Here is a 10,726-nt window from a genome sequence, read left to right as displayed (position 1 = left end):
TGTTTATCTGTTTTTTTGTAGTTGTCAATGAAAACGGTTTATTTGTTTATCTGTTTTTGTTTTTTGCTCACCAACTACATTTTTACTGTTTTTTTGTGTGTAATATTGAGTATAGTTTGCACTTTTGACTTGTGACACACATCCATTTTAATTTATACATAAATATACACATATATATAATCCTGTTTTCTTGTTTAGAACAGCAGTGTCTTAATTTTTTAAGCAAAAATAACTTTAATTTAAGGGCTGTCATTGGTAGCAGGGATGATCAAAAGACCTAATTCACTCACTACACATACACAGACATACAGAGAAATATAACTAACTGTACACCTTTCAAAAGAGATTATGTGTCTAATCTTGCAACTGATAACCCTTCAAAGTATAACACAAACTCCTTCCTATGTGAAGACAGCCCAGAGACGTTCACTGTTTCTTTGAAACATCCTATCTGTCAATGAAAACTCAGATACACCCTGAGTTATTGCTCTGTCCAAAGGCCAAGGCAGCACAGAAGGTTATTGAAACTGTATAAGAGAGTGCAGTGTCCTCCCTCCTCAGTGTGTATTTGTGTTTATGTGTGGACGGATCTGAGGCAGCAAGATGTTTTGTAGGATTCTTGTAGCGTTGCTGGCTCTGACCTGCACTGTTTCTGCTCTGTCAGAGGTGGAGATCAGGGCGAAGGAGTTCCTGAACAAGTTCGACGAGGAGGCCACCAAGCGTATGTACCAGTATTCGCTGGCATCATGGGCCTACAACACCAACATCACACAAGAGAACTCTGACAAATTGGTAAGCATTTGGAGACCTCTTTAATGTTGCCTTACCATAGATTGTGCAGTTTCTATAGATAGACTAGTGTTCACAGAGTTTACTGATTTACATGATTTTATGTGTATTCATTCCACCCAGGCAGAAGAGGGGCAAATCTGGGGCGCTTTCTACACCCAAATATCAGATGAGTCTCGGCAATTTCCCATTGACCAGATCACGGATCCTGAAGTCAAATTACAGCTGATCTCCCTACAAGACAAAGGCTCTGGTGCCCTATCTGCAGATAAAGCTGAACATGTAAGACAGCTGCTGTTAGATTTCATTATGTGTTTAAATGTGTCCCAAAATATGTTGTTTTTGTGTTTGTAAAAGCTGCAAAGACACAAACTTCTTCTGCTGGACTGTTCCTCATTGCTTCATCGCTACTTTTAAGTTAAGTCTACCTGTAAAGTTCATTACGAATTCACATTAACATAAACATTTTATCCGTGTGTTTCTAAAATCTGTTTGTAGCTGAGCAAGGTCATGAGTGAGATGAGTACAATCTACAGCACAGGGACCGTGTGCCTGATGGATGACCCTTTTACCTGCCAGACTTTGGAGCCAGGTACACTCTTAGCCAGGTACACTCACCTTAACTGGTTAATAAGGACCAGTTAAGGTGAAGTATCTACTACTGTCAGCCGAAGTTAGATAATGCAGTTTATAATTAACAGTCACAAAGAAAAGAAACACAGCTTTATTAGATTATTTAACAGATTTTACCAAGATACTGTAACAAGTTCTTACACTCTTTCATTTTGAACTCTGACATAACAAAAATGTAAAGTAGGAAAGTAACTAAATGTATTTCCATTTTATGCCAGGTGAAATTTTGATGAAATTTTATTTTATTGATTTTACAGCTACAGACATTTCTGTCACTTTTTAGATTAAGATTTTACATAAAATAATTATGTAATAGGTTTAAATTAAGTTAAGAAAAACATGAACTGTTAAATATTAAACCAGTAGTTCACAACTTTTTTGGTTTATGACCCTTTACAAAAAAACAGTACAGATGCATTATCAGGTGTTCAACCAGAGATAAAAAGAGTGATTTCCACTCTAAATTTCTCAGATTTGAACATTTGTGAATATTCCCAAATTGTGTGCACACTTCTGTAGAACGCCTTCTTTTTTTCTTCCTTTCAACCCCCATAATCTTCTCACAAACCCTCAGATTTGATCATGTGTATATACATTAGTTACACCACAAGAAGCTACAACAATATAATGATACTTATGCAGCCATATATTGGTATTAACAATCTAATAATGTTATATTTAATATAATAAATCAGTCACAGGAGGCAGTTTTATGATAATGTTAAGGCAGCATGTCTTATCTTCTAAAATATTGTTTTATTGGAAGCTTTCGCCTTGAAAACTGTTTGCAGATTTGATTACTAAGATAAGCATTTATTTGAGCTTTGTACCTGGCCACTGACTTGTGTGTGGCTCTGTTTACAGGACTGGAACATGTTATGGCCAATAGCCAAAACTACAATGAGCGTCTGCATGTGTGGGAGGGCTGGAGGAAAGAGGTGGGGAAGAGGATGAGGCCGCTGTATGAAGACTATGTGGTTCTGAAGAATGAAGCTGCCAAACTAAACGGTGATTCTCCTCAAAGGAAACATGCTATATGTTATAAGAATGTTTTAAAGTCCCATTCACTATGAGGATGCATACTATTGATAATATAAGTGAATGATCAAAAAATAATGTGTGTTGACCAAAGGAAACATTTACATATAATCCTGTTGATTACTTTGACCTCAAGCTTTGAACACAGACTACCACAGATTTCCACAATGTACTCCTTGCTCTTTATTTCTCTTGATCTTTTCCTCTCTAACACCCACATTTACAGAGTTTGAAGACTATGGAGCTTACTGGAGATATAACTATGAGACGATTGAGGACGACACTCAGTTCAAGTACACTAGAGATGAGCTGATGGAAGATGTCCGTTCAGTATACAAAGAGGTACGTGTGTAATATCTGTTCATGTCTGTTTCATGCTTCTTGGAATATAAGAGAATGAAAATGAGCGATGTGTTACTGATTGCGTAAAGAAATCACAGTAATTTATCGTTTTTCACAGATCATGCCCTTGTACAAGGAGCTACATGCCTACGTGAGGGCAAAGCTTATGGATGTCTACCCAGGACACATTGATGCAGAAGGACCTCTGCCAGCCCACCTACTGGGTATGTTCACTGCGGATTTTGTGAACCATCACTGTTCCACATATGAGTCTTTTTGTCTTGCTGATGGTGTGGGAGACTTCACTTGAGTTTGGTGCTGAAATCATCATAGTTAAAGAGCCAGCATCCCATAAGCAACAGCTTCATGAGCTTCATCATCAGCTCAGTAGATTCAACGGTTTATTGTCATATAATCAGGAAAAGTTGCACTGTGCAATGAAATTCTTAGCTTGCTGTCCTGTCAGATTATCATATGTAGAATAGAAACGATGAATTTTGAAAAGTAGGTTACATGACAGTGAAGTTAATATAAGTTAATATAATATATATCTTAATGCCTCAGATCAGTAAGATTTGAGTGCTCATGTATTTTTTAAGCCCAGTCCAGAGCTGTTGTATGGCTCCCTCTGTCGTCCAGGTCTGAACACTACTGTTTGTTTACACTCAGATTAAACAGGATTAAAAAGCACTCAAAATGTTTGACACAATTGAGTCACAGCTTGCAAAATGAGCTTTACAAATCTGTTTGACGCTATAAATGTGTTTGTTTTTATTTGTTTGAGGATTGGTAAAGAGACAATTCTGCCCCCTAGTATCATTTGAAAGGACTATAGCTATACACACCTGTGTTAATATGTCCTGTGCACACCTTGGTTAATATGTCCTGTGAGCTTAATGTCTGGAGTTCAAAGTGAAAAGTGTTTTAACTTGTGTGCTTATTATCCAGGTGATATGTGGGGAAGATTCTGGACCAACCTGTACCGTCATTCAATCCCTTACCCACACAAGCAGGATATTGATGTCAGCAATGCTATGGTGGAACAGGTACAGTGCCACCGAGTTGATCCTTTTATTTATTCAGTGTACAAGTTAAACATTTTAAATGAAAGAATATAGTATAAGGCAACACAGATCATGCAGTGATGTTGTAAGAAGTTATACCAGTATATAAATACAATTCTGAAAAATTGGAATTTTCAGGGTTGGACTGAGGATCGGCTTTTCCGGGAAGCAGAGAAGTTCTTCATGTCTGTGGGCCTGTATGAGATGTTCGATAACTTCTGGAATAACTCCATGCTGACAAAGCCTACAGATGGAAGCAGGGTGGTCTGTCATCCCACAGCCTGGGACATGGGAAACAGAGAGGACTTTAGGTAGAATAAACCCACAGACATGCACATATTCACACATGCAGAAACAAGAAATCGTACTAGTCATATCAATTAAGTGATGAATCAGGTTCACAAGCAACTTTGTAAGATGATATCTCACACAGACACGATTGTGGCCTTTTTGTGGCATGATTAGAGAACAGTAATCTTACTGTAGATCAGAACATGGGAGCCATAAATATGAACTTGCTGGGACAATGATGTTGATTAATCTCTGAGTCATTCTTTCTAGCTAATAAAGATAAAAAGTCTTTATGCTGTCAAATATTAACCCATATACTTCAAAGCTCTCCCAGTACTGACTGATTTGGAGGTTTTATAGCAACATAGTTTGTCCAAATGCAAAATATAGCTTTTCCCAAATATGTTACAAATGTCAGGGTTTATGACTCCTCAAGTGTCAGATTACTGGACAAAGGTTTTACTTTTCATGTTTCACTGGACCAACGCCCAATTTATTTTATTGGACTTGGCCTTCAGTGTATGTTATATCTGACTTATCAGAAACATGTTATTGCACTGGCTGTTTTATTAGTACAGGATATCTGATATGGTATCATGAAATGCTTGAATCACAAAATATACAACTGCTGACATCCATACTTTTCAGGATCAAAATGTGCACCAAAGTAAACATGGACGACTTCCTGACAGTGCACCACGAAATGGGACACAACCAGTATCAGATGGCTTACCGCAACCTGTCCTACCTCTTGAGGGATGGCGCCAATGAGGGTTTCCATGAGGCTGTCGGTGAAATCATGTCCCTCTCTGCTGCGACACCCATACACCTGCAGAACCTGGGACTCCTAGGAGATGGCTTTGTTTATGATGAAGGTACTGTTGATGTCTATAACGCTAGCAGTTTTCAAACCAAAGAAATAGTGATTCTGCAGTTCTCAGCTTTAGCCTCTTTGCAGCTCATTGTTTTGGTTTTACGAACTACAACTTTATTGTTTTGGTTTACTCTTGACTCTCATAAGTGTTTCCAGCCGTAGGCAGCTGTTTTTAGTGAAAAACCTCTGATAAACCTCTTGTACACTACCTGCTCAGTATCAAACAGCAGACAGACAAAGTTAATGACTACGTGGTAAATAAAGTGTCGCATTTCGCAGCTGAAGAGCCAGATATTTCTCTCAGGAGTTGGTGGAAAGCAAAACAGAGCTAAAAGGAAAGTTAATGTTGGACTCTAAAAATGACTCCAAACGAATGCTTAAGTTGCTCTGTGTCTACTGGATGTGTAATTATGCAATCGTTTGCAAATGTACCATATCAGCTGAGATAATGTATTAGTGTTGTGTTTACAGCTTGTTTCCATTGCTGCTAAGTCACCAAAAAATCTTTTGATTTACCCAGCTTTTTTTTTTATAGCAGCATGACAAAGCTTTGCTTGCATTTTTCGTTGGCTTTTGAAAAATGTTTATGATTCTAATATTTTGTAGAATTTCTCATCTCACAAAATGGCAGGCCAGTTAATAACTTTATCTAAACACATGACCTACACTAAAACTGGAGATACAAGATGAAGAGGTAAATGCATACAGATCTATATGAATTAGAGAGGGTATAAGTGTCTCTGGGTTGGCATGGCATGCAGGATAAATATAGCTTCACCACCCACTGGGTATCATCACACCATGTTCACATGTTTACTTAAGTGAAACCAGATCTACTAACTGTTATACACACACTGTAATTCTAAAAGAGTCTAAAACAAGTGAGATAAACAGATGTTATGAATAGCTTATCAAATTCCTAAAACTACCATCTCTCTTCCAACATGATTTTCAGTATCTCATAAATGTAAAAAAGTGTGTTTCAGTATTCTCAATGATGGTCTAACCACATAGAGAGCCTCCCAAACATTTTCATGCTTTATATCGTAAACTGTGTTTCTTCCTTTGCAGAGACAGAGATTAACTTCCTGCTGAAGCAGGCACTCACCATTGTGGCCACACTGCCATTCACCTACATGCTGGAGGAATGGAGGTGGCAGGTCTTTGCAGGGAATATCACTGAGGATAAATGGATGGAGCGCTGGTGGGAGATGAAGTAAGTAGACATTTGCATCTACAAATTATTTTTCAAACGCTCAATTTGTCAAAATCTGTTAATTTCTTATGTCACTGTAATCAAATATGGTCATGACATCATCATGATATTGAGGCATTTCATGGTCTGTAACCTCAGTGGCTGCGTTACTGCAGGTCTGTGGTTACAGCATCAACCTGCATCAGGTTTGACTTTCTGATGTCGTTACAGGAGAGAACTTGTAGGAGTGGCGGAGCCAGTGCCGAGAGATGAGACCTACTGCGACCCGCCTGCTCTGTTCCACGTTTCTGGAGACTACTCCTTCATCAGGTGACATTCAACTCACACAGCTGCATTGCAGAAGCTGCAAGTTAAGGAACAAGTCACCATTTTATGATATAGATCCAGGAATATTTCATTGTGGAAAGACAGGGTAATACCAGATGGCGTTTGACACTTTCTGTATTTTCTCACTTTCATGAAAGAAAAAATCAGCCCATGGTAGTTTCGGACCTTATATGTATTCATATGTATTTTATGTAAGCCAAATAGACACACACAGTGTAACAAACAATAAGCAACATTTCATCCATACACACATTGCTTCTGTGCAGAGTTCAAGGTGGTTGCCTGGCAACTGCATTGTGACATTGTTTGGCAAGATATTACAAAAGATATTTCTTTTACATCATAACAACTCTTTGTGTACATATTTTTTAACTTTTGAGAGGCCAGATTAGTTACTTCTTCCTTCTTTAAGTCTTGATGCTACATTGACTGTTGGTCTACTGTTGGTCTACAACAGTCAATGTAGACCAAAAGCTTGGCAACTGCTCTGTTAGGGAGCTACCTGAATCTTCCATATCTTGTCCATCTGAACACCAATTTTATTTGTTTCCTCTATGTTACACATGTACGTGCAATCATCCAAAGCCGGTCTATGCCAAAACAATGTCTAATGTAAACCTCAAAAGCATGACTTCAGATCATTTTAATCCATGTCTTTTAACCAGCATGTCATATTTGTTTAAAACAATCGGTCCATTTCTGCTACATCACCCATATGTGTGTGTGTGTGTGTGTGTGTGTGTGTGTGTGTGTGTGTGTGTTGGTGGTTGTGAATACAGATACTTCACAAGAACCATCTACCAGTTCCAGTTCCAACAAGCACTTTGTGATGCGGCCGGTCATGTTGGTCACTTGTCCTCTTGTGACATTACTGGTTCTAAGGAAGCAGGCACCAAGTTGAGGTATGGACAACTTCCTGTTTCCCTTTGAAGATCGTCACAGAATCACATGTAGTCTTTCGCTTTTTCCACTAGCCCTGTGACAGGCCTGTACATTTTCTGAGAAATTACATAAGGTTATTACAAATATAAATGCAGCAGTACTATATCATCATCATCACTGTTACCACTATCACAATCATCACTATCATTGTTTTCTGTTAGGAATATGTTAGAGCTGGGAAGGTCCCAGTCCTGGACCAGGGCTTTGCACACAATATCCGGTGATACTAAGATGAATGCTCGCCCCCTATTGAACTATTTTGACAAACTTTATCAGTGGCTGAAGGTGGAGAACCAGAAAAACAACAGGCTTGTTGGCTGGAAAACAGCAGTGGATCCATGTGAGTACAAAATACACATACTGAAGATTATTCCCTCTCATAATTACATACATTTTAACATAACATACATTTTCTTCAAGGAATAGTTTGACATTTTTGGAAAATTTGCATATTTGCTTTCTTGCTGAAAGTTAAATGAGCTGATTAATCCCCAGAGTGGTATCAATCTTCTTATTTTACTTATTTTCCAAATGTTAAACTATTCCTTTACTTTCCATCTGTTCTGATTTGTTTTCTGGACAGCTTGTCAGGATTAAGTATGTTTTGGCCATATTGTATTTTTATAGTGTTTAGTTCCTCATCAAACACAGTTAATTGAACACTTTCTGATAGATAAGAGAAGCTGTCCCAGAGTTATAACGTGAATTACAGAACAAACAATTTCACACCATTATATAATAACTGTAAAAACTTGATGTTACCTCTGGTGTAAAAAATGCTGTGCCACTTGGCTGTACAAGAGCACTTTGGTTTAAAAAACAATTCTGGGGACATTTTTAACAAAGTAGAAAAGACACAGACTCACCCAGTCTGTAGTTTGTTCATGACAAATATTTGTGTGCTCAGACCACATTAATTTATTAACAATTTAATTTGTTTGCAGACTCAGAGAATGCCATTAAAGTTAGGCTAAGTTTGAAGGCTGCCATGGGCGATACAGCTGTGAGTATTATTGATCATCATTAGAGGAGTTACTGTTTCTAACTACATCTGACATGACAGGGCTTTTGCAGCTCTGAAGTGAACTGTTTGATATCATGGCAAATGTTATGTTATTACTATGTTCTTCAGTATTCCTGGAACGCCAATGAGCTGTACCTATTCAAGACCAATGTTGCATATGCTTTGAGGCAGTACTACAGCCTACACAACGAGACCCTTCTCTTCACGTCAGTGTCAACTGCATATTCCTAAGACTAGAATGTGAACATTTTTAGATTTATTATTTTAGATTAACATCACATTTGATTTGTCAAACTTGTCTGTTTGCATCTGCAGATCTGAGAACGTCCTCACCTATCAGGAGACACCCAGAATCTCCTTTTACATTGTGGCTACCAACCCAAAAACTCCCTCCACATATATCCCCAAAGCAGATGTGGTAGCTGCCATACGGTGAGGCAGGAATTTAACTCAACATTTTTTATTTTTTTGATTACATTATATACGATATATTACAAAAACATGTTCAAAATACTTTTTGACTCACCCCGAATGTTTCACAGACCTTCAGCAGCTTTAATAGCCATACCAATTTAATTTTACGTGTTTTTTAGTCTTTCTAGCTGTAGGGAAGGCATCATCTGTCGGTTGGTTAGTCCACCACTTTGGTCAAGAGATCTCAACAGCAATCAGATGACTCACCATTCAGTTTTTATTTTACATTCATGGTCTCAAGAGAATGAATCCTCCTGACAGCTTTACCAGTTTTCAATTATCAAGTAAAGTATCTCAACATCTACTGAATAAGTTGGCACCAACTTTGTAAAGACATTCATGGTTCCTAGACAGTGCTAGCGCCACCATGTTACACTTTTGGTATAGAAATGTCTCATGTCTCTCCTTCACATGTATTGTAATCATTTTGTGTAATCATTTTGTTAATACCTCCACTTTTCATCTTGTGCCTTCATCAAGTCAAAATATAAATTTGTATATACTATAATACTTTGGTTTATTACCAAATACTTGCAAAACTAATGTTACTCCAATCAGCCTTTGTGTTTAGTACTAATGAGCAAATGTTAGCATGCTAACTCACTAAACTAAGATGGAGAAAATATTATACCCAGAAGGGCTAAGTGAAGGGCAACATGATTTATATTCTTGAATTTCAAATCTCATTCACAAGGCTTTGTTAGTTATTTGCCTCTCTGTATAAACCATGACCTGGATGACTGAGAATTTTACCTGATAAAGATTAGCATGTTAGCATTGTCATTATCAGTCTGCTGACATAAGCATTCAGCTCAAAGCACCACTGTGCCTACAGCCTCACAGAGCTGCTAGCATGCCTGTAGACTTTTAGTCTTGCTTTCATATTACTTCTAATGTGACGATATCAACTCAGATTGAATTTACAATAGACATTTTCAGTACGTGTGCAATAATTAACCTTTTTTTAATATTAATCCCAGATTATCTCGAGGCCGAATCAATGATGCCTTCCAATTAGATGACCATACACTGGAGTTCGTGGGTATCCCACCAACACTGGCAACACCTGTGGAGCAGCCGGTGGAGGTGTGGCTAGTGGTATTTGGGGTGGTCATGGGATTGGTGGTGCTGATGGGCGTCTACCTTGTCGTTTCTGGTATCAGAGAGCGCAAGAGGTGAGTTTAGTCTTGAGGCTGAGACCCATTTTTAGACACTTACATGTACAGTACTCTACCATTTTCTAGCATAACTGTGAGAAATGTTTTGTGGTTGTTGTGTTTTGCAGGAGGCCTGCAGAAATAAAGATAGAAGAGAATCCCTATGAAACAAGGATTGATGGACAGAGTAACAAAGGCTATGACGACAGTGATGAACAAACTGGACTCTGAGTCCACCGCTATTCACAGCCCCTTATGAAACATGTACATAAATGCTAAATGTATACCTATATGTGTAAAAGTTTGTCAAGGATTTTGACTCCCACAGGTATTGTAAAGTGAATTTCCTTAATATAGGCTGTATAAGATATACAAATATGAATTGTACTTGGACTTGTAGTTTAGAAAACTACAAAATCAGTGTGCCAAAAGTAACCATACCGCACTTTTGAGTACAATCACAATGTATTTCCATTTATATGTAGATACTCATACACTGACTATTTTAATAACATCCCTGAAAATGTGATTTAATTGTATTCAAGCTTTATTTCT

General features: G+C 37.9%; 1 protein-coding gene across 1 annotated transcript; it reads left to right on the top strand.

Moving 5' to 3' along the window:
- The first annotated feature begins 603 nt into the window (after positions 1–603).
- ace2 (angiotensin I converting enzyme 2) lies at positions 604–10,402 on the top strand. The gene is made up of 18 exons (XM_062417857.1): positions 604–792; positions 913–1,071; positions 1,288–1,381; positions 2,287–2,430; positions 2,687–2,802; positions 2,921–3,026; positions 3,751–3,848; positions 4,005–4,177; positions 4,806–5,032; positions 6,103–6,247; positions 6,458–6,556; positions 7,354–7,476; positions 7,678–7,856; positions 8,461–8,519; positions 8,649–8,746; positions 8,856–8,972; positions 9,995–10,189; positions 10,300–10,402. The coding sequence occupies exons 1-18, from the start codon at positions 604–606 to the stop codon at positions 10,400–10,402; spliced, it is 2,424 nt and encodes an 807-aa protein (XP_062273841.1).
- Positions 10,403–10,726: the final 324 nt, after the last annotated feature.

This window comes from Scomber scombrus, chromosome 1, assembly GCF_963691925.1.
Source record: "Scomber scombrus chromosome 1, fScoSco1.1, whole genome shotgun sequence".
Taxonomy (NCBI): domain Eukaryota; kingdom Metazoa; phylum Chordata; class Actinopteri; order Scombriformes; family Scombridae; genus Scomber; species Scomber scombrus.
The sequence above is the reverse complement of the archived record's forward strand: the minus strand, read 5'-3'. Positions and strand labels throughout refer to the sequence as shown.

Excerpts from the sequence above, each read along its gene's own strand:
- ace2 (XM_062417857.1), top strand. The coding sequence starts at position 604 with ATGTTTTGTAGGATTCTTGTAGCGTTGCTGGCTCTGACCTGCACTGTT. Across the intron at positions 1,072-1,287 it reads CTGCAGATAAAGCTGAACAT|CTGAGCAAGGTCATGAGTGA; the intron begins GTAAGACAGCTG and ends ATCTGTTTGTAG. Across the intron at positions 3,849-4,004 it reads GCAATGCTATGGTGGAACAG|GGTTGGACTGAGGATCGGCT; the intron begins GTACAGTGCCAC and ends TGGAATTTTCAG.